We start from the raw sequence: 21,556 nt of genomic DNA on the forward strand, positions 1-21,556 counted from the left end.
GAACACCCACACATCTTTAGAGTTCTGCGCCATTCCTCTTTTTTTAATGTAATAGCTAACAAATCACTCATGATTCATCTGGAAGTCCCTTTGGCGATCCATGTGTGACCAGTTAGTCCACCTCTTTCGCCAGCTTTGTCATTCATATTAACTAGAAATTGTTTCTTTAAATATGAAATATCTCAGAAATAATGCATTTTACACAACTGGAACAAACAACTATCTGGAGCATAAACGAGAAGCCCAAATGAATGTTATTGATTTTCCCAGTCCTGAGGAAAGCGTATTATGACTGTGGAGTATAGAACCGGGACAAGAAATTCCTTTAAAAAATACAGGAACCAATAACGGCTGTAAGTTCTTTCTGGAACATTTACATGGATCAGTCTGTCTTTTGGTTCCAATATGCCATCGTTCTAAAAAACAAAAAACAAAACACACTGTTACCTTTATTTTTAAGAGTTTATCGGAACATTTTCAAGGCACAAAGAACCAGATTCATATGCATAGAGCCCTTTCAAGAATAAAATGGTCCTTTGTCGAAAAAATTGTTCTAAATGGAACAACACAACCTAGGAAAGTACCATTAAAGAACCGTTGTGTATGTATAGAGAGGACAGTCCATCACACTGCACCCTTAATACCGAGCCAGGTTAATACGCATGACTTTAGGGTGTGGAAGGAAAACCTCGAGGTAACCCGAAGAAATCCCCACGCAAATACCGAGAGTACATGCAAACCTCACAGAAATGGTGAAGGTGGAGTTTAGGAACCCATTACTCACGTTATAAAATAAAAAGTAGGTCAGAGTGCCGCACCGATTAATGTTGTTCATGCAAAACAAGAAAGATAATAATTCTTTGCTGTGGGTGGGATCTATTTTAAGACTGTAATTGACGGAAGTATAACTTATTAGAATTGTATTCGTTGATTGACAGACTTTAAAACTAGACACGTGGGACTGTGACGCTTTGTTACCGTTACCTGGTGCCTCTGAAGGCTTTTCTTACCGCGTTACATGCGATATAAACGGTAAGCAATTTCCTTTTTTACCAAGCAGATGCTCGTTATTATTACCTACTAATATGACTGCGTTAATTTTAGATAAATTGAAATCCAAATAGTGGAAAGCGTAATAAGCATGTCATAAGGTAAGTGAAAACAATCTACAGAGCGAGAATGCCCCCAGGGGCGCTGAAGGACATTTACATAGAGATTGACGCTATTTTAATCTATATATTTTAATCTTTATCTTAATCTAGCCCAATTCCAGACCATCCGTTTAATTTTTTGTAGATTGAACTACCCTGTGGTAAACCTAATGTTTCTGTCTTGCCTTTCTTCTCCATTTATGACAGAAGAGTTCAATTTTGCTCTAAGGAGAAGGAATGCGAAAATCTTAAATGCCTTGACAATATTCCTAATTTTGAAAGCGTTACCTAAAAAAGCGCAGTTATTGCTTTCTTCGATTGTTAAAGTCGTGTACTGTATGTGGTGGTGTTTGGACAGCAAATAACCTGCGCCACTTGGAACAAATTTGTAGGCTTTGCCCGCACCTCCGTTTTCTTGTGCGTTTGTGATGTGGATCTGAATGTGGCCCGCGGAATGCAGGTAGTTTTAATACTAAAATCGTGCCTAGTTCACCTGGAGGTGTATAGTTGATAGTTTAGATCCCACGTGCGTATGGAAATGAATGTTTCTTAGTGTTACAGCTTCCTCGATCGCCCAAGATGGAAAGCGAAAACAGAGGATGCGCCCGCTTTTTGGAATGCGACTTTAGCTGAAGAGTCAGCGTTTTCCTTCCCAGCATGGCCCCAGGGATTTCGTTAACACACTCAAAGGCGTGCATTGTCTTTTAATGTTCCTTTTCCTATTTTCTTCAACACCCATTATATGCTGAAAGTCCTGTAAAGAAGGGCTTGAATTGAGATTGGCTGCTGAATCTGGAGTTACATGAACACTCGAGGTACCTACCGTGAAGTTTAGGCGCTATACGAAGTAGCGCAATGTCCTTCCTTCCTCTAGTGTCTTTGATGGACTTCTATTTTGAGCTGTTTGCCTATTGTTATTTAAGTGTAACATTATTTCAAATAACTGAGTGTTATGAAATAAACTGTCGTCAAATATTTCAAGGGAGCCAGATATGCTGCGATAACCTTTGACATACAGAAAGGCTGTGAAGGTGAGAGATAGTGAGGGTAAGAAAAACTTAAAAGGCTTTCTGTAGATTTATGAGTTACCATAAATTTACGGCTCTGCAATAGATGTGAAAAAAGTCATAATCCTTCCATGTAAAAAATCACGGTCACTCGATAATTTTATTAATCTATTTTTAACATGTGAAAATTGGCATCCAATGGTTATTAAGGGTCAAACAAGTCCGCTGGTATATCCATCCATTTTCTAAACCGCGTGACTATGCAGCGCTGGGCTAAAAGCGCAAGCCAACCCTGGACGGATATCGCGGACATGGTCAGGTACACAATTGCGACAACTTAAATTAAACTTAATTATTTTCTAAACACTGCGTACTCATGTAACTGAGAATTGTACTCTGTAACCTAAATCAGGTGTCACTAAATAGAAAGCCATCGCAGAACTGTCTGTGTTTTATGACAGTTTCTCCTGCTTCTCTAATTGTATACCAGGGCTCTTGTAAGCGCTGATTCACGTCTCTCGACAGACTTCGACCCCGTGACTCATGAATGTGAAATACTACTGTTTACGGTGTGAGTGGTGTGTTTTCTGCAGAAAATAAAACAGGTGTCTATAAACCTCATTTCAGCGCTGGCAAACAGATGGCTGTCATTCTCTCATCGATAACAATTAAATGCTTTATCAGCGCTGTGCTTCGTCTTGAATGGTAAATAGCTGCTTGCGTTCAAACGTACGACAGTTTTGTCTCAATTTACTTTAACGAGGTTCTTCTGTATATACAAGTTAGTTAAACATTTCACTCGTGCGCGGAAGAAGGGTGGCATTGACCAGAGCAGCTACCTCGGGGCTGCATTTAAATGCGGCGTCCAAACTGCATCTGTCTGGAATTTGCACGTTCTACCCGTATGTGCTTGTCCTCTCATATACTCCAAAACATGAATATTCGGTTAATTGCTGATTTCAACATGGCCCCCATCTGCGTGAGCCCTCCCCAAGAACTGGCAACCAGTTCACGAATGTTTCCTCCCTTTCGTCCAATGCTGCCGAGATACGTTCCGAGCAAATGGATTAAGTTAAAACATGAAATTTCTGTATAACTTACCACTTCTTACAATCTTAAAAACGATGGTGCTTTAATGGCACTTTATAGTTTTTTACTGGGTTGTATTGTTCATCGTAGAACGATTGCTTGACAAATCACCATTTCATTCTGGGAATAGTTCTTTGCATGTGAAGACTTCGTAATATGTGGAAAAACGGAATTCTTTAATGTATCGTAGGCTACACTACACAGACTGGGACTTAGCCTGTGCTATTGTGTGTACCAAGAGTCCTTTTAAAATCGGGACCCATTGATATTTCACAAATCTGTTACCACCAATTCATGGTTATTTATTGTATGGAGCCTGTCATGCATCTATAAGACAGAAATCTTTAATGTATAGTAACATGGTGAAAACCTGAACTGTGCATGTGTCATTGTTTGTGGCAAGAGTTCTTTTAAAATAAGGAACCCGTTGTTATTTCCTAAATCAATATCTTCTATTTATGGTTATTTATGGAACCTGTTACAAATCTAAATAAATAAAGGTTCTTTCTGAAATCTTCAGGTGAAAGGTTCTTTTGGGATCAAAACATGTTTCCCGCATGACATCGCTCTAAAGAACCACTTTTGACCCCTTTACATTTAAGAGATAAATGCACCCCCAGATACAACTAGTGCATCCTTTCGTTATTGTGTTTAATATCAGAAGAGTCAATTATGGAGGAAAACAAAATATTAAAAAAACAAAAGACTTGAAAATACGCGACAGTACCTATAAATAATGGCTTAGTATGTGCTGAACAGGTTCTTGCAGAAGTATACATAATATTTTCTATGTGATTAGGAAGAGGAAAGATTACAAAAACATTTCATCCATGTCCTGATACTGCATGTACTGCTAATGTACTAGAACCACTGATTCTTTTTCCAAAGAAGCAAAAAATAAATAAACAAAATCGAACAAATATATTGCTCGAAACCATTGCTAATCCATGCCGTATTTTTAGCAGAAGTAGAAACCAGCTCTGGATCATCCAAAGATTTTCACTCTCACACACTGCTTTTTTCAATGTGCGAAGCATCAATTACAAAGCATTAACCCATCGTTGAAGAGGCGTCATTTCATAGTAGAACATGCTCATCCCTTCTTTTATTCCTGGACAGTTTACCATTTGTATTTTTTTTTATTTAAAAAAGATGAGCTCAATTACAAAGAAGAAGAAGAGAAAAAAAAGACATAAAAGTCCACAAGAGCATTGTTCCGATAGATATTTGTTTGCATAAACAACGGTAAAGCGCGATGAGCTGGCGTCCAGGTTCGATGTCGGTTTCAGTTCCTAGCACTTAATTTGGTCGAGAAAGCCTCACGATCTACTTAATCTTGTAGAATAAAGTGAGTCCAGAAAGTGAATGCGTAGATGCACGGACAATATGGTGTCGATTCATTGGAAGTTTAATGTGTGTCAGTGTGGGGCAAGGTTATGTGTCGGGAGTTATGACAATGGGATATAAGGACACATTCTTCTAACCCGTATTTATTTGCACTAAATGTATGCCGTACATGAAATCAGTTTCTGAAAGTTTTATATATATATATATATATATATATATATATATATATATATATATATATATATATATATATATATATATATATATATATATCCCAGTACTCCTCTCTCTCTCTCCCTCTCCCTCTCTCTCTCTCTCTCTTTGTGTGTGTGTGTTTGCGGTTTTGCTTTTGATCCCAGAGGAACCTGGAGCTCTCGCATTCCTCAGATTCCAGGCTCTGTGAACAATCAGCCTTCAGTTATTTATTAGCGCACAGAGCCGCGGCGCTGCATTCAGTCTACAGAAGGCAGGCTCTCTGAACAGAGAGCAGCTCACCTCATAGTCGCTCTGGGACGCGCTTCTCTCCTGCCCCAGTATTCAATGAGCACATTGTGGATTATTTTTAATTTTCGGCGATTGAAAAGCAAGATTTGTTTACACACACATTCCCGGTTTCTGGCAGATATGAAGCTGTAATCTGGTGAGTTGAATACGGACGAATTTTTAAACAAGAGAAAGCTTCCAAGGCGTATACCGTGAGGTTATCTTTGCACTTTTTAAAATTCTCTACAAAGACTTATTCGAGTTCATTTACACTACTTTTTTCTTTCACTAGCTTTCCGATAAGAAAGATGAAACACTTTTCGTATGTTAAACTTTGCAGTGAGTCTGTGAAGGTACTTGCTCTGGTTTTACCATAAGCTTTTCTTCTTGTTTTACGCACTGATCGCCTACTTGAGAGACACCTCTTTATGCTCCTTTCTAGCTTTTAGCCACTGGAAATGGACTTCACCGTCAGTTGTTCTGTTTGAATCGCGCGATCCTTCCCTGCTTGTTACCTTTTCTTGGCCTGTTTTCAATGATGTAATTTCAAAAGCATTTGCTCACATAGGTTGGGTCATGGCTAAGTGCTTTAGTATGAGTATAATAACTGTAGGTATTTCAAATAAAATGCATAGCAAGCTGCCTCCTCGAGGGTTTGGAACCGTTCCCACCGCATCATAAATTCTTGCGCTATCAGAGAGATAAAAAAAATCAATTGGGCAGGCGCTGACAAAACAAAATGAATAAAACAAATAAAAAATAAAAAAGACTTAATTAATATTCACATTTGGTAAAAGGCCTGTCGTTTTCTGCAGAAGGACGAAGTAGACGAGAAGTTTGTAAGGTTATGCGTGTGGACAAGAAGTCATGTGGCGCGCTGTGGAATGCGATTGCCAGAGAAGCTTAGAGCTGAAGGTAAATGAGTAATTGTACGAAAGACTCTCTGGAATGCTATTTGTTTTACAAGTCTATGGCTGCTTTTGTCGACTGGCCTGTTTGAAGAGTAAAATATGCTGCCATGCCAATTAATTGCTAACCTGGAATACATGTGAAAGGGAGACTTGAACGAGGCTTGAGCACGGGACACAGTGGGGTTGCCTGGTGTAAGTGCGAGCCAATCGGCAAATTCAAGTATATTCCGTAAGTACAAGTCAGATCTTCAGGGGAGTGTTGACCACAATGAAGTTTACGCTGAACGTCTCCATTTAGCACAGTATGTTAAGACCCCGTGCTTTGTATAAATTCTTATTGGAACAGTGTTTATTGGTGAAGGCGCATATACAACATTACCAGTTTTCTATATTTAACCTTTAAGGCTTGTTTTGTTGACATCAGTGAGAATTGAAGGTATATGAGCTACCTGAATGTAGATTGTTCAATTTTTCAGTTGCTTTCTGGATTGCTCCTGCTGCGTGCTAAAAACAACAAAGCCAAAAAAATCTTTCAGATTAAAAAAAGTGAACAGTTAAGGACGAATAACTTTTTACACTCTGTTACAGACTGCAGCCCCGGGGAACATTTTCCACAGCTCTCTCATTGAAACAGACAGAGCATGAGCAATGAACCCAATCAGTTTGCCAAACTTTATATTGTTTAGTTTCTTTTGGATTGGATTGCTAGTTGGATTGCCTCTATGTAAAAGATGTCGTGATGTAACCAAGGAGATACCTACAGTATGTTACTTATTGAAACAGTCATTGATTAATCAATTTGTTTATCACTGTTTTATTGCTTCTTTTACATGTAATAGACATAATGATAAGAATCACTATTGATGTTTTCCAAGAAGGAATGTGACAAATAACATCATATTACAATGCCCACAGAGTACTTCTAAAATGTCAAGTAGAGTTCCTGGTTAGAGCCTTAACTAAAGTGTCTTGGCCTCATGCATTTGTCTGCTTCTGCTAGTGAGATGCCACCAACACTTTCTCCATATAAGATTCATGAAATATTATTAAGTCAATATCATTATTCTTTGCGGATGACATCAGCAGACATGTTATCCTTTGCTCAGCCTCACATAAATGTTGGGCTCTAGGTCATGTTGTTTGTCTGCACATTAAAATGTAAACTGACACAACAGAGTACCTAAACAGTTGTAGCTGTTATTCATCCCCACTACAAAGGTAAAACAACCTGCCAAGGATCTTCCAATAAGCCTTTAGTGACATTTGAAGCTGCAGGGTTGTCTTTTTCCACCCACTGCATGCATCTGACATTTAGATGATACCTTTCATATTGCAAAGTGCAAAAAAAAAAAAAAAAAAACTATAAAAACTGGGTGTGCAGGGGATGTGTAATTTACTATCAGTGCTATATTTGCTAGTGTTGTGTTCTTGTCTGCTTTTAAACGTACCTAACTGTGAAAGGTACTAAATAATTAGGAATACATTAGGATAGGGAAAATGTGATACCCAGAGGGATGAAAGAAACAATATTTTGGGATCTATTTTATCCCTGATTGGTGGAATTTTGGAATACAAAGCCACATTGATAAGACTAAAATGGCTATGTGCAGTTGGGTGCCCAGTCTTAGCTGTCAACACATAGACAATGCTGGTAGGTAGATACAGCATCTACATAGTTCTGTTGTGCTTTGCCTCTTTTTACACATGAGCCTTGCTGGTCACACACAAAATCATTTTGTTTTCTGTGCAACCAATCTCCTGTGCATTCCTCAAACTGGGCTCCTCACCAGGCAAATAAAAAGCAAGTTCTCAGCATTTGATGGCTCTTTTTATTTTTCCATCGATGAAAACGTGCTGTTGCTATGGAGACCTGAAGCCATCCATGTTGCACCAGGGAGAAACACAAGACTGGAATGTGGCTGTCTTTTTTTCGAAACGAGAGGTCCATGCGGTCTGAAAAGAAAAGAGATTCCACAGTGGCGGCGGCAGCCGCGCTTGGGCATTCCCACTGCATAGCTTGACTGACTTTTGTGCTTCATGTCTCCTCAGCTTTTTTTTCAATTTCAGTTAAAAATAGAAAGAAATTGAACAGAATGCAAAGTGACCATTTTGACTATTAAATGTGGTACATAAGCAGGGACCTCAGGAGATTCTGATACACATTTAGACAGAAAGCAAAAGTGAATAAGAATTTTATTTTTTATTTTTTTCTAAGAAAAGTGTCAGAGGTGATAGGCATTAAATAGATAAGCTACTCAGCTACTTTTGACAACAACATTATTAATTGTTTCCTTTATTTCTCTGTCCCTCAGTTAGTAAAGCCCGGCATCCACATACTTCATTACTTGTCTTCGTTTGGTGTGAACACAGCCCTGCAATAATAATGAGAACAGCTGAGGAATCGTCTGGCACGGTTCTGCACCGGCTAATTCAAGAGCAGCTACGCTATGGCAACTTGAGTGACAATCGTACCCTCCTTGCCATCCAGCAACAAGCCCTACGAGGAGGAGGGGGAGGAGGAGGTGGAGGTGGCAGCAGTGGTGGGGGTTCAGGGAGCCCCCAGTCTTCTGAAGAAAGTTTGTCACTAGACGACAAGCAGCTGATGCAAATGTCTGCACGCCAAGAGCCTCAAGGCCAGGAGCACCAGGGTGACCATCCTCACTCTGAAAGCAACTTGCGGCGTCTTTATGAGCTCCATGAAGAAGAGCTACCAACCTATGAGGAGGCAAAGGCCCACTCTCAACTTCTGGCTTCCCAACGAGGTCAACTGGCCTACCCCATGGTGCCTGACATCAAGCAAGTGGAAACAAGTGTTAGCGTTCATCAAGATGATGGCCTCAAAGACCTCAAGCATGGCCATGTGCGTTCTCTCAGTGAACGATTAATGATGCTTTCACTGGAGAGAAATGGAGCCAAAATGCACTCTGCCATGAGTTCTTCGCATAGTTTTCCACAGCTGTCCAAGTACAATGTGTATCGGAATGGTCCAGGTTACCAGCAAGTGGTTGAGCAACGTGGACCACCACCTGAATACCCCTTTTTGGTCAGATCCCCAGGACCCATGTTGAGCTACTCCCAGGAGCAAGGACAACTGTACAGTGAGCAGGCAGCCTCGCTTCACTCCCATACCAACAGGTAATGTGTACTAAAGTTATTTTCATATGTTCAGGAGGCTTATTCTGTATTTTTAGAAAATAAGAAGTGGCTTCTAGGAATGGCCAGGTACGGATTAAATTTAAAAATCTGTCTTTTTCAAAGTGTCCTAAATAAACCCTCACTGCTGAAAGGTGAACAGAAATTATAAAAATGTATGACACATTCACAGCAAAATAGGGCCTAGTTAGTAGGCATCCAGCTTCACAAGTGATTTTCAGTTTGCCACCCTCATGTCCACTGTATAGTCAGTCCACATCTGTTGTTTCACCGCTGCCATGACGAATCTTAGAATGTTCTACTGGTGTGCATGACATCTGTAGAAATAAGTAAATGCAGCCAGTAGGGATAAATGTGGGATATAAATCCATCTTCATCCACCATGCTGAGGTTAAGCCAAGTTTACCAGGCACTCTCTGACAGTTGTCTTGTGAAGAATTTCTTGCAGTCTGAAACGTCTTTCTGCTCCTTTTCCGTTTGTCAAAGTTAGCCATTTGTCTCTAGCTCCAAAGAACCTTTCAAGCAATTCCCATTTTGAGCAAATTCCGAGGGTGGGGCTTGGAAAGAAACAAAGAAGGACCCAGCAGCTGATCCTAGAGGCAGAGTTGTTCTTTTGCTTGTTTAAATAGTGCCACACTCTTTAAGTAAGAAGTCCCAACTTCATTTCTCCATCAGGTACATGCAGGTCCACCACTCCCACGCTCCTAGTCCACGAACTATCGCCCTGTCCACGGCGAGCCCTGTGGCAATGGAAGCTTTCAGAGTTCCTTCAGGAAATGGTCAAATGATGCATATGGAAATGTTGATGAAGGAAAACGAGAGGTTGAAGAGGGAGCTGGAGAACACAAATGAGAAAGCCACCAGGATTCAGAAGGTATGGTTATCATTTCTGCAAACCTTTTTGAAATACAGTAAATGTATATATTTGTGCAGCTATGTTTCTAATAAAACTATGAATACAGCTGATGCATACATAGCACCCAGGGCTGCTAACCTTCTATGGTAGATACGTTTTGATTGACATGGTGGTTTGGGCAGTTGGTTCCCTGTTAACTGCCATAGGTGTACAAATTGTATGTGACAATATCTCTGATCTTTCTCTATTGTTATTGTTATTACTATTAAGTTTTGAATTGGTCAGACTGCAGATGTATACCTGAGTGGGCCCTGTCTAATGCTGGGTCCTGCCTTACTCCCAAATGCTGCCAAGAAAAGCTGTATACCTCCCCTCCATATCTGAATTAGATTATGTGGGTTTGACAATGTTATACTCTTGTTACTATTATTATTATTGCTATTATTACACATTTGGCCAGAACTTTAACCTAAACTGACTTACTTCAGAAGGATTCCTTACAATTGTTTGTATACATTTTTTTTTACAATTAGAGCACAAGTGGGTTAAGTGACTCGCGTAAGGTCACAGTGAGTTGGAGGCAGGAATTGAATCAGCAGCCTTGTGGTTTGCATTCCAGTGCCACTCACCACACTGCCTGCATTGCCTAACAAAAAATGCTTTACTTTGCACTTTAAAGACTATGCAAAGATCTTTACCAAAAAAAGTCAACATATATAAAGTGTAACTTTGTTTTACTATGCTTATACTTAGAGTAAAAACACAATACAGCTGATATCTACTTAGTTCATGCATGAGCTCTTTATATACCTTGACATGCATATCTTTGATATTGGATTTCTGGCGATTTGAGCAATACAGACTTTTTATTCTAGGACCTTTTTCTTTCTCTCAAGCATGTCAAGTGTGAGTGATGATTTGGCCCTGTTATAGTAATTCAATGTGTATCTATAGGTGTACCCAAACAGAGAAATGGCAGAAGGTGAAATGGGGGCAGGGTGCTGCTCATTGCATACTGCCTACCCAGCAGCTGCCCATGGACACACTCCACTGATGTGGATAGGAAGCTCTGACACCCAGACAGGTGTGTGCAGGCTTCTTGTAGCTCTGAGGTGCTGCCAGATGTCTCGGGAGCGAGGCACAGCTGAGAGGCAGCCAACAGTTGCTGCTCCATTTTGAAAACTCTCTTTCACTTTCCCCGAGGCCAGCTGCGCACGTGCTGCATTCTTCTTTTGTTTTTCAACTTTGAACAGAGAGCCTTTTGTGAGCCTAAAGCCCAGCTTTCTCAATGTAATCTCCAGACACAAGTGTGAAAGCCCCTGATTGCTTAAGTGCCCACCCATATATGAGAAGAAATGGAATGCAGCCGAGCCAATGTTATAGACCAACTGCCAATGGTTAGCTATTAGACATGTAGAGCAGCCTCTCCTAGCTTGTTTTTTGTTGTTTTTGCTAGTCATCACGTTTTTGGGTATATAAGCCATGGCTAGTCTCAGAGTGGAGCTGCAGGTATGGGGAGCTCACCAACTGTTGGGTTTCATTCTGGGACCAACTTCCCCAAGGCACTGTAACACAAGGAGAGGAGTTCAGATACATACAATATGTGGGATTTGCTTCTGATATTGTCTTCTTATTCACAGCTGGAGCTTGAAATCCAGAGGATATCTGAAGCCTACGAGACACTTATGAAAGGCTCATCAAAACGTGAAGCACTTGAGAAAGCTATGAGAAACAAGATGGAAGGGGAAATACGGCGACTACATGACTTTAATCGAGACCTGAGAGGTAGGACAGCACATCTACATACATCATGTTCAGGGCCCATGGGATTGCTTTAGTGGTGTTTGATTGTTTCATTAGGGGTTCTTTATTTGGTACCCAAGCTTATGTAAGATTATCTGGTTTAATTTAAGAAGCCATGACAAATAAAATGCATATAGATTTTGATATTGCTCACCTTGAATAATTTCTGCTGGTAGTCACTTTGAACAATAACTCACATGGTATGCTTTTCTTGCCCCACCGCAGAACGCCTGGATTCAGTGAACAAGCAGTTAGCCGCCAAGGAGCTTGAAGCTGCAGATGAGAATCAGAACAGCCTGGCGCAGCTCCGCACACAAAGTGAGTATAGTCCTTCTGGCTTGTTGCTTTTTATTTCATATCCTGTTTGCTTACTCATGTTCAAGTCTTGAGGTCTTCAGGGCCATCATGCCCTAACCTGCAGTAGAAACAGGAGGCAGCTGGGTTTCCACCTTCTGGCAAGCAGACCAAACAGTGACTAGTAGCAGAAGCTCTTTAAAATGAACAGCTTCACATAAAATACTTCTGCAGTTAAGGTGGATAGTGGGTATGTATGGGAACATTACAAGACAGATTGGCACTTCGCCCATTCCTTTTCTTCTCAGTGCTGTCTTAGTGAGGACATCCTAACTCCTTATTAGCCCAAAAGGGATTTCTCATCCTTCTTTTTGCCACGCTATTTAGAATTGTTCTAATGTAGCACCCTTATGGAAGATGTGTGGAGGGAAAGAGTCTGGAAACCTAATGATTGTGTGACCTGATTGGTGTCTGTGACCCCACTGCCTTTAGAACTGCCCCCTTGTGTCCCCTTAGGCAGGTGTGAGGGATAGTACAAATTGATGTAAGCTCTTCCCTAACCCTGCCCCCTCCCTCCACTCATTCCTCCTAGAGGTGCCCTAATGATGAATGCCCCCCTCCCTCATTTCCTTTCAGACAGGCCCCACCCCCATCCAGCCATGGCACTGAATGTGCTTTACATTCCTGACATTCCTCAGGTAATTCTGGCTGTTCCGCAAAGCCTGCCAGCACCCCCTCTGCTGATGATGATTATGATGCTTGTTTTTCACTTTAGACTAGATTACAGAAGGCCAGATTGATGATACTGATGTTTATCCCAGTGTTCAAGTTACATATCAACACATTGAGTCCTTTTTTGAAGTTTTTATTTTTATTTTTGCCCATTTTTAAACCCATAGAAATGCCAGAATGATGAAGTTAAGGGAACAGCTTGGCAGAGCTTGTTTGCACTCCTGTTTCTCTGTCTTTCAGTCTCAACTTCCCTTTTCACAATCTGTGAGATCTCCTGGAACATAAATCCCCCCAGCCCACATCTAGAAGGACTGTATTTCTATTTCTCACCAGTCAATTAGACTCACATGATGAAGCACTGTATTACTGCAATGTGCTACCATTTACAGTACAAGCTTGTTTTGGTTTTGGAGTGAGGGAGCAGCTCTTTCATGCAAACACCACACTGTAACTATATAATCTCTTCAGCCACCTACCATATTTTTTACAAATATGTGTATTTTTTAGACTTGCTAGATCAGTAAACTACTTTACTTTGTGACTTTAATCAGATATAAGACCTGCTTTGCCAGCATTGCTTATTTTCACCAGAGTTCTCAATAAGGATTTCTTTGGTATAACCTCATCTAGCAAGAAAACACAACTATGAATGCTCTGCTTCTAGGACAAGTTCTCCCTAATGAACTCTGCAACCTACTGTCTGACTCAGCATGTCTCTGATAAATTTGGGCATGGCACTTGTTTAAAGCCTTACTACCAATGTCAAGGCTGTATATATAAACTGGCTGAATGGCATCAGCTACATCAGAAAGACCAATATCTTTCACATATATTAATATTCATTCTTCTGTTTAATTTTTTCATGCATTTGTTTTCCCATCTTTAGTTTTTGCTTTTCTTATTGTACTGATTTGGTCTTTGTTTCTGGATATGCTTCTCCATTCATCCACTACTCAACTGATAAAATCCAGGTCAGGGTCATGGGAGCAAGGGCCTACCCAGGCAGGATGGATGAGGTTTCTGCCCATCACAAAGCACATTCACACACCCACACTCAGCCAGCATCACCAGTCACCCTAACCAGCATGTTTTTTGGGATGTGGGACGAACACCAGAGTAACTAAGAGAAGCTGTGAACTCCATATAGATGGTGCTCAGAGATTTGAATTCTTGAGTCTGAAGCTAACTATTGTACCACTGCACTACCTCTATATTTGTTTGCCAATTAATTGAATTTTTTAAATTTCCTGCTTTATCTTTTATGTCTTTGTGTAATTGTGTGTACCTTACAACTTTCAGCTTGTAGGAACATTGTGTCTTTGGCTTCTATGTTTGTAGTAATCTCACTTGTGGGCCCCCCCAGAATCTTGAGATGCCCTGGTCCCAAGAATATATTGTAAGATGTTATGGTGAAGTATTTTTGCAATGTGGCCTGACACTTACAGGGACTGTTTATGTGTAGTTTGATTGTTCTCCCCATGATGGCTATAGATGTGTCATCTACAATCTTGTAATATAATAAGCTGTATCAATAAATAGATGGATCATTAAGCTCAGAAAAATTCTGGCAGAAGGCTAAAGTTGTCTATATCTAATCCCTCCTTGTGATAATCAGTTCTCATAATGGATTTTTCTTAGTATGACCTCAGCTATCATTCAACAAAATTTTGAATGTCCTCATTCCAGGACAAGTTCTTCCTAATCAACTCTGCACCCTACTCAGCAAATGTCCCAAAACCCAAGGGGTCTCACCCTTCACTAAATTGTTTCTGTGTTCATGTCAGGTTAAATTTAGAAATGGTCCCAATCATTAAAGAGGCAGCCTCTTGGTAAAGAAGTGTTTTCAGACAATGAAAGCTTTGTTTGTCTCTGAGCCATGTTGGTCTTGGGGGGAGGGCAGAGTGGAATTTGGTGTTTTTTCATCTTTAAATGTCAGCGGGGTGGTACCATGGCTATTTGTAATGACTGAGAGATCTGGGGATCAAATCCCAGCACAGTTAGTGCCTATTTGGGAACATCATCTCTGTATGATGGTGTCTTGTGAAAGACTGGTGTGATGTTCTGTGTAAGGTTGATTTCTTCCTAATGCCCTGTTATACAACAGAATAGACTCCAGATTGGAAACAGAGGTGTCAGAAAATGGACGGAAAGTTAGGAATTAAAGGAAAATTAAGAATCAATTTTTTTCTAGAATATATGCATAATATATGTGTTTTTTAACCTTAATTAGAATCTTGCCTGTAATATCCTTCATTTCTTTTTGTGTGTGTGTTGATATTTATGTCATGTCTACTTGACACCATTAATTAGATGCTAGATGATTTGTTCCACCCTATATAGGTGTTATTTTGGTTTATTGATTATGTAGCTAAACATCCCTCTTTTTATTTATTTCTTGTTAGATCGAGAACAGCAGTGGGAAAAGGAAGCCCTGGAACGTGAGATTGCCACCCTACGGAGCTCGAATGAAGAGCAGAGGAGACGGCTGGAGTTGATGGAGCAGGCTCTGAACAGCACGCAAGCCAAGTCAGCCCGGTTAGAAGATGAGCTTCGCAGAAAGAGGGCCTATGTGGAGAAGGTGGAGAAGCTGCAGCATGCACTCTCACAGCTGCAGGCAGCCTGTGAGAAACGGGAGCAGCTGGAGCAGAGGCTCCGGACCCGGCTGGAGCAGGAGTTGAAGGCTCTTCGTGCACAGCAGGTAAGCTGAAGACAGCTTACACCCCATGAACCCAGTTATTGCAGTGGCAGCGATAATCAGTACAAGTTGCTTACATTTTGACTCTTGTACTTCTGCAGCGGCAAGCCAACAACCAAGGAGCAGCCCCTCTATCAGAGCACAGTGCACCCGCTCTCCTTGAACGTCTCCGAGAGAAGGAGGAGAGGATCTTGGCCTTGGAAGCTGACATGACAAAATGGGAGCAGAAGTACCTGGAAGAAAGCACAATGCGTCAGTTTGCTATGGATGCTGCCGCCACTGCTGCTGCCCAAAGGTGAGCCATGATTACAACAGTTCTGGACATACTGTATATGAAGGTTGCTGAGCAGTGAAATACATATGCTGTCTTAATGCTGACTAAAATATCTTAGAAGTAGTTTAACTGTGCTAGGAAGAGAGATGCTATATGTTATAAAAATGGCAGACATTGCACGTCTTCTGAGTTTGTGTGCTTCTAAAAGCACAGTGTATTTTAATATTTAATGATTTAATTCTGTATATTGTCTTGCCCTGCAGAGACACGACCATCATCAATCACTCTCCTCGAAATTCTCCCAACAGCAGCTTCAATGAAGATCTGCTCATCGCTAACCATCGGCACCAAGAAATGGAAAACAGGTATGATTACGACTTGAATTCTCTGGTGTTTAGAAGGACTGATTTGGCCACTGATTCTTTGGAATTTGATTGAGTTTCTGGGATTTTTAACAGTAAGTTTGTTGCAGACAGTAGCACCAAACAAAATAAACCTTGATTTTAGGAATTAAAAGATTAGAAAATGTTTTCCCTGGACTTTTCAGATTTCTTGTACATTCCAAAAATATTCTGTGTTTTCTCTTGTGTGTGTGTGTGTGCCCAGTGATAAATAGAACTTTCACCCCTTCACCCCTGAATGCCACCTGTCATTCATTTGTGATCTTCTGCTAGAAAGCACATAGCTATTGCACTGGTTCAACTGTAAGAAGTGCTTAAAACAGAAGCTGGCATTATCAGGTGCCCAACATCAACCTAAAACCTGCACTTCTCTCCTCAGGATCCGAGCTCTCCATGCCCAGATCTTGGAAAAGGATGCTGTCATTAAAGTTCTTCAGCAACGATCGAGAAGAGAGCAGGGGAAAGGAGATCAGCCAGTCCTCCGACCTGCCAAATCAGTACCATCCATTGCTACTGCTGCAACAGGGCAGAGCTGGTCAAGGAGTGAGCAAATGGGAGACACAGCTGTCCGAGAAGCACCAGGTACCATGTTATGACTTTAGATTATTATACAGGACTAGAAGAAAACTTGTAAAAGGGCTATTTTCTTTCTTTTGTTTTTTGGTGATTTTGACCATACAATTTTATCCCCCTCAGCTAAGGCTATGCCCAATAACCAGAGACCGGCCTTACCTTTACCTCCTGTGCCCACCCACTCGAAACACAGCAGCCAGGACAGAAGCACTCAAACGGAGGTCAGCAGTGAGCCTCCAGCAGCAGGAGGGTCAGGAGCAGCCGCTGTCCAATCAGGTTAGCTCCCACATTGAAATATTTTGAAAAATAAAGTTTCCAAACTGCAGTCACTATAGAATGTACAGTACAAAACTGTAGCAGGATATGCACCTTGAGACATTAGAGGAAAATGTTTATTTAATTTGTTAGACTTAGAGATAATGGAAATAAGCGGGCAATTGATTACAGAGAAGCTAGGAGAAAAACAGTCTCCTAAATATTTAGCTATTACTTTTTTGTGTGATTTTTCTGAAAATGGAGTAAAGTGTGAATGTTTGCATGAGCCACCACCTTCACTGATAATAATAACTGATAGAGCAGAGGAAGGTCAAAGTGTTCTAAAAGTGCTTATGGCAAAACTCAGTGGTGTAGGCATCAAATCATCAGTGAAATGTAATTGGGCAAGATGGCACCACATTGTATCTCTATATGCCACCCAGTTTTCCCATAATCCCCTTAATCTGTTTACATATGCCATATTACACATACTGTATAAATCTATATTGTGCCCCAGCTCAGGAATCATGTTTGGTTTGTTTATTATTTCTTCATGATGCATAAATATATCAAAGTGCAGTTTAGAAATATTTCTAGTCTTGCCAGCTCTAATGACAAATTTAAGCTGCTATTTGGAGCCAAACTTTGCAGAGGTTTATAGCTATGGCCCTTAACCGTTGGCCACAATACCTGCATAGGAAGATGCACTTTGCTACTTTTTGGGAGCTTAGAGTAGTACTTTTCAAGGATTTCCTCCTCTCTTTAGGGTTTTTATATTATTTCATAATGATGGGTCACCTGAACCCAACCTGTTTTCAGTCTTAATTTCCAAAATTCTGTTTACCTTTCCTATATAAGTATTAGGGCTCACATGTTGACACAGCTGCTAGTGCTCTGCTACTACCTCTGGGTTTTGTATTTTGGTCTGGTTACTGTCTATTTAAAATCTAAATGTTACACTATATAGAATGAAAAGTAGTATTTTTATTAGGCTAATATGTTACTCTAAATTGTCCCACGTGAGTGAGTGTACTATCGCAGTAGCAGAATATGGCAGTAGTACTAATCACTGCAGTACTGCATAATAAAATAATATAATATAAACCCTTGCTTTTAGATAGATAGATAGATAGATAGATAGATAGATAGATAGATAGATAGATAGATAGATAGATAGATAGATAGATAGATAGATAGATAGATAGATACTTTATTAATCCCTTTATGTACTGTATATTCCAAATATTAAGAGAGGTTCCACATTTAAGCAAGCAAACATCTCAGTTGCCACTCCTGTTCAACTATTTAAGTCTGCAATTCAACAAGCGCCAAAGTACATTTTCAGAAATTCCAGAAATGCTATTTAAGGTTCGATATTTTTATTTTTGTGAGAGTCATTAAAAGTCTGCTCTTGTAAGAGAGCATTCAATTATGCCAGAAATTCCTCTTCATAGACTTCAACCCCCAACTTCAGACTTTTCTGATGTTACTGTCACCCAATCCCTACTCTTTCATCTTCCACCAAAATGAAACAGGGAGGCAGGCCAACATTTACGTTTTTTAAAGGCTGATGAGTGAATGTGTGTTAGGCCCAAGTCCAACATCTGTGGAAAGCAGAGGAGCATTAGAGGCATCAGTACCCACACCAAACTGGCCATCATTGCATCTTTGTGATGTTACCCCTTCTCCTGTGAAATCTGAAATCCTGTGTGCTCTGTTGGCGACTGATTCTTTGTAGGGGCCCTGAATAGTTACGCTTTAACCTGCCTTGACCCCAGTCAGTTTCAAGATCACCTGTACGCATACATCATAAACATCCTAAGCTCATGGCTGCTCACTCTTTTTTCACCTGATGTGCAGCAAATTCTAAGCCTTTCTTAGTTTGTGTGCAATAAGGCATGAAAAGAATGGTTCCAGTGCCTCTAACCCACAGCCTTCTTTAGTTCCCATAGCTCAATGATCTTCAAACCCACAGTTCCAAAGAGGTGATGTCCCAGCCCAACTGTGGTCTGAAGTCTGAGTGACTGCTAATTGCCTTCTCACATGATTGTTTTTCCAAAAAAGTGGCAACTTTGCGTAAGCAGTGTTGTGCTGAGCAGTGTGACATGGCTCAGCTATGTTTGAGTACTTTGTCCAGTTTCTTATTTTTGTCATCCCAGCTGGCTCAACAAACTTGGAAGTTATATTTTAGTATGTTCAAAGGCCAAGGCTGAGACAAATTTCTGTTTCGGCTTGAAAAGCTAGGAGACGGCCACACAGACCTTAAAAAGGTTTGGCACGTTGGCCCCTCATGAGTCACTTGCCTAGATTGGCTTCTGGTGTCCCAAATAAAGCATTGCTTGAAATGTGGATTTCTGTTTTAGTAAGGCATGTGTGAAACTCAACTCCCTCACTAATGCTTATTCTCTCTCTGTCTCTGTCTCTTTGCAGAGAACGCAGAACAACTGGCGCCCTTCAGCTCCTACAAGAGTGTGGACACGCTGGAAGGAGACATGGTTGAAATTCTTATCTGACCAGACGCGGTTGCTAACTGTGGCCTTCCTTTACTTGTTTTTATTGTCGCTGTATTGACAGTTGGAGGGAAAAGGAATCAAGAGCTTGTAGCTGGACTATAAAAAAACCCTCTAAGAAAGCGACTTGTGCTGCATCTGCTGCTGCTGCTGCAGGATAAAGACTGAGTGCTGATTTTATTTTGTGAACCTGAACCGGATTCGTCTAGGAGGAGAGCTGCGCTAGCCCCATGTGGCGGTCCGGCTGCAGTCGAAGGAGAATGGGACTCATACTGCACAGGCCTCACATTTGTTTAAATTGTTCTCCTTTTTGGGATGTTTTATTCTGCCTGGTGCAAGTGATGCTGTGAAAATGTTTGTACAACATTGGACAGTATTTCATGTGGCCGCTGCTGCGTGCGTTCCGGGGTTGTGTGACTACAAATCAGACTTTTTTTTATTATTATTATTATTTGCTAGTATATTATGAACTATTTATACTTCTCAAACAAGTGTGTGTGTGAGTTGTGTGCGAGTGTGTGCATGTGCGATTGCTCCTGCCCGTGTTTGAACTGCATGTCTTTTCATCTTCCCCTTTCTGTGTTTCATGCTTTGTGGTCATTTCTAGTTAGGCCATTCTGTCCATCTTGAGTGTTATTTACAATTATTGAAAGCAAATCCACATTCCGCTGTGGAATTGAATACATAACCCATCCAACTCCTATTAGGTACACTCTGGTTTGTTCATCAAGCCATTCCACACCTTGTGTTTTGCCCACGTATTTATACCCATTAATCTTTAACAATGAGCCAATTGTTCTTCATTCTCCACATTTATACATATGCACACACACATTCAGTTCAGAGTTTTAGGGGCCAGATATTATGCCAGCAACATTGGATACAAAGCAGGAACCAACCATGGACAGTGCACAAATCTTATTTTACAAACAAACCTTTCTTTTACAACTATAGACGGGCTTTTAAGTTCTAAAAACAATTACATTGATCACCAAGGCTAGAATGTAAGTCAGTGCAAATTCCTCAAACTTTCCTCATAAATGTCTGGAGAACTGTGAAGAACTAATGAAGCTGTAAACATTCTGAGCGGCATTTTGCTGCCATTTGTGCTTCTTCTGGAATCATTTCTCATCAGTCCATGTTGATGTCTCTCCAGATGTTGTGCTGCAGCAGTTTGCCTAGTGCATTATTTGTTGCCATTTGCACACTTTATTTATTTATTTTTTCTTTCTGTTCATTTTGGGATAAACCTGGCACACTTTGTCCCTTACTGTCCTTTCCCATGGAGGTGGAAGCTCACCTCATGCAATCTTTACAGCAGCTGGTCCTGCTTCCCTGAAGCTGTGTTTGAGTTTTAAGCCCACTTCGGACACCATTGGGAACTGGAAGACAGCCACAAATCTCTCCCTAATATGTGATCTCCTTCTGTCTTTAATCTCCTTGTGTTTGTCTTTATATATGTTTTTTTTGTTATTTTCTTCTCATTTTCAAATACACAGTATTTGCTGGTCAGTGCTTTGTATTGAAAGAAGTAGTTTGCCCTTTTACTCCTCATTTTGTGCTTTGTTTACAATAATATTGTGAAGCAAGAAAACTTAATATATTTTATATATTTGTATTGTATTCATATTTAGTGCCATGGACATCATGCCAAAGACAATATGCATTATTATTAATTTATAACAGGAAATATTTAAAACAGCATAACTCTGTGACGAGGCGTTGGCACACTGCTCATGCAGGAGTGCTGGCCATTTCAAATGCTCTGCTTGTACTTAGCTGCTGCTGTCAGCTGCCAGGCAGGGTGGAGTTTGTACTGAAATGTCAATCACATTTCATTAATTAAATAAATTAATATATGTGCATACATTTCTGAGTCCAATTTTTCAGCTTATTGTGTAGCCATTTACATTGCAGAAACATTCAGGAACAGGAAGAAATCTGCAACACACATCCATTTGTGGTCTTAACCTGCTTAGAGTCGCAGCAGGTCTTTTTGAAAATGGGCACAACTAGAGAATC

The 21,556-nt window shown here is 40.5% G+C and overlaps 2 protein-coding genes across 2 annotated transcripts in view; one reads left to right on the top strand and one right to left on the bottom strand.

Moving 5' to 3' along the window:
• The window catches only part of LOC114669508 (presenilins-associated rhomboid-like protein, mitochondrial), a 1,019,231-nt gene that overhangs the window by 499,271 nt on the left and 498,404 nt on the right, over positions 1-21,556 (bottom strand). The gene's annotated exons all lie outside the window — the stretch shown is intronic.
• On the top strand, positions 4,986-21,403 carry amotl2a (angiomotin like 2a). Its single transcript, XM_028825679.2, has 11 exons — positions 4,986-5,234; positions 8,301-9,123; positions 9,817-10,015; positions 11,638-11,782; positions 12,026-12,118; positions 15,229-15,524; positions 15,623-15,816; positions 16,059-16,160; positions 16,576-16,778; positions 16,893-17,045; positions 19,455-21,403. The coding sequence occupies exons 2-11, from the start codon at positions 8,372-8,374 to the stop codon at positions 19,535-19,537; spliced, it is 2,220 nt and encodes a 739-aa protein (XP_028681512.1). The 5' UTR covers positions 4,986-5,234; positions 8,301-8,371; the 3' UTR covers positions 19,538-21,403.

Source organism: Erpetoichthys calabaricus, chromosome 2 (genome assembly GCF_900747795.2).
Source record: "Erpetoichthys calabaricus chromosome 2, fErpCal1.3, whole genome shotgun sequence".
NCBI classification, from domain to species: domain Eukaryota; kingdom Metazoa; phylum Chordata; class Cladistia; order Polypteriformes; family Polypteridae; genus Erpetoichthys; species Erpetoichthys calabaricus.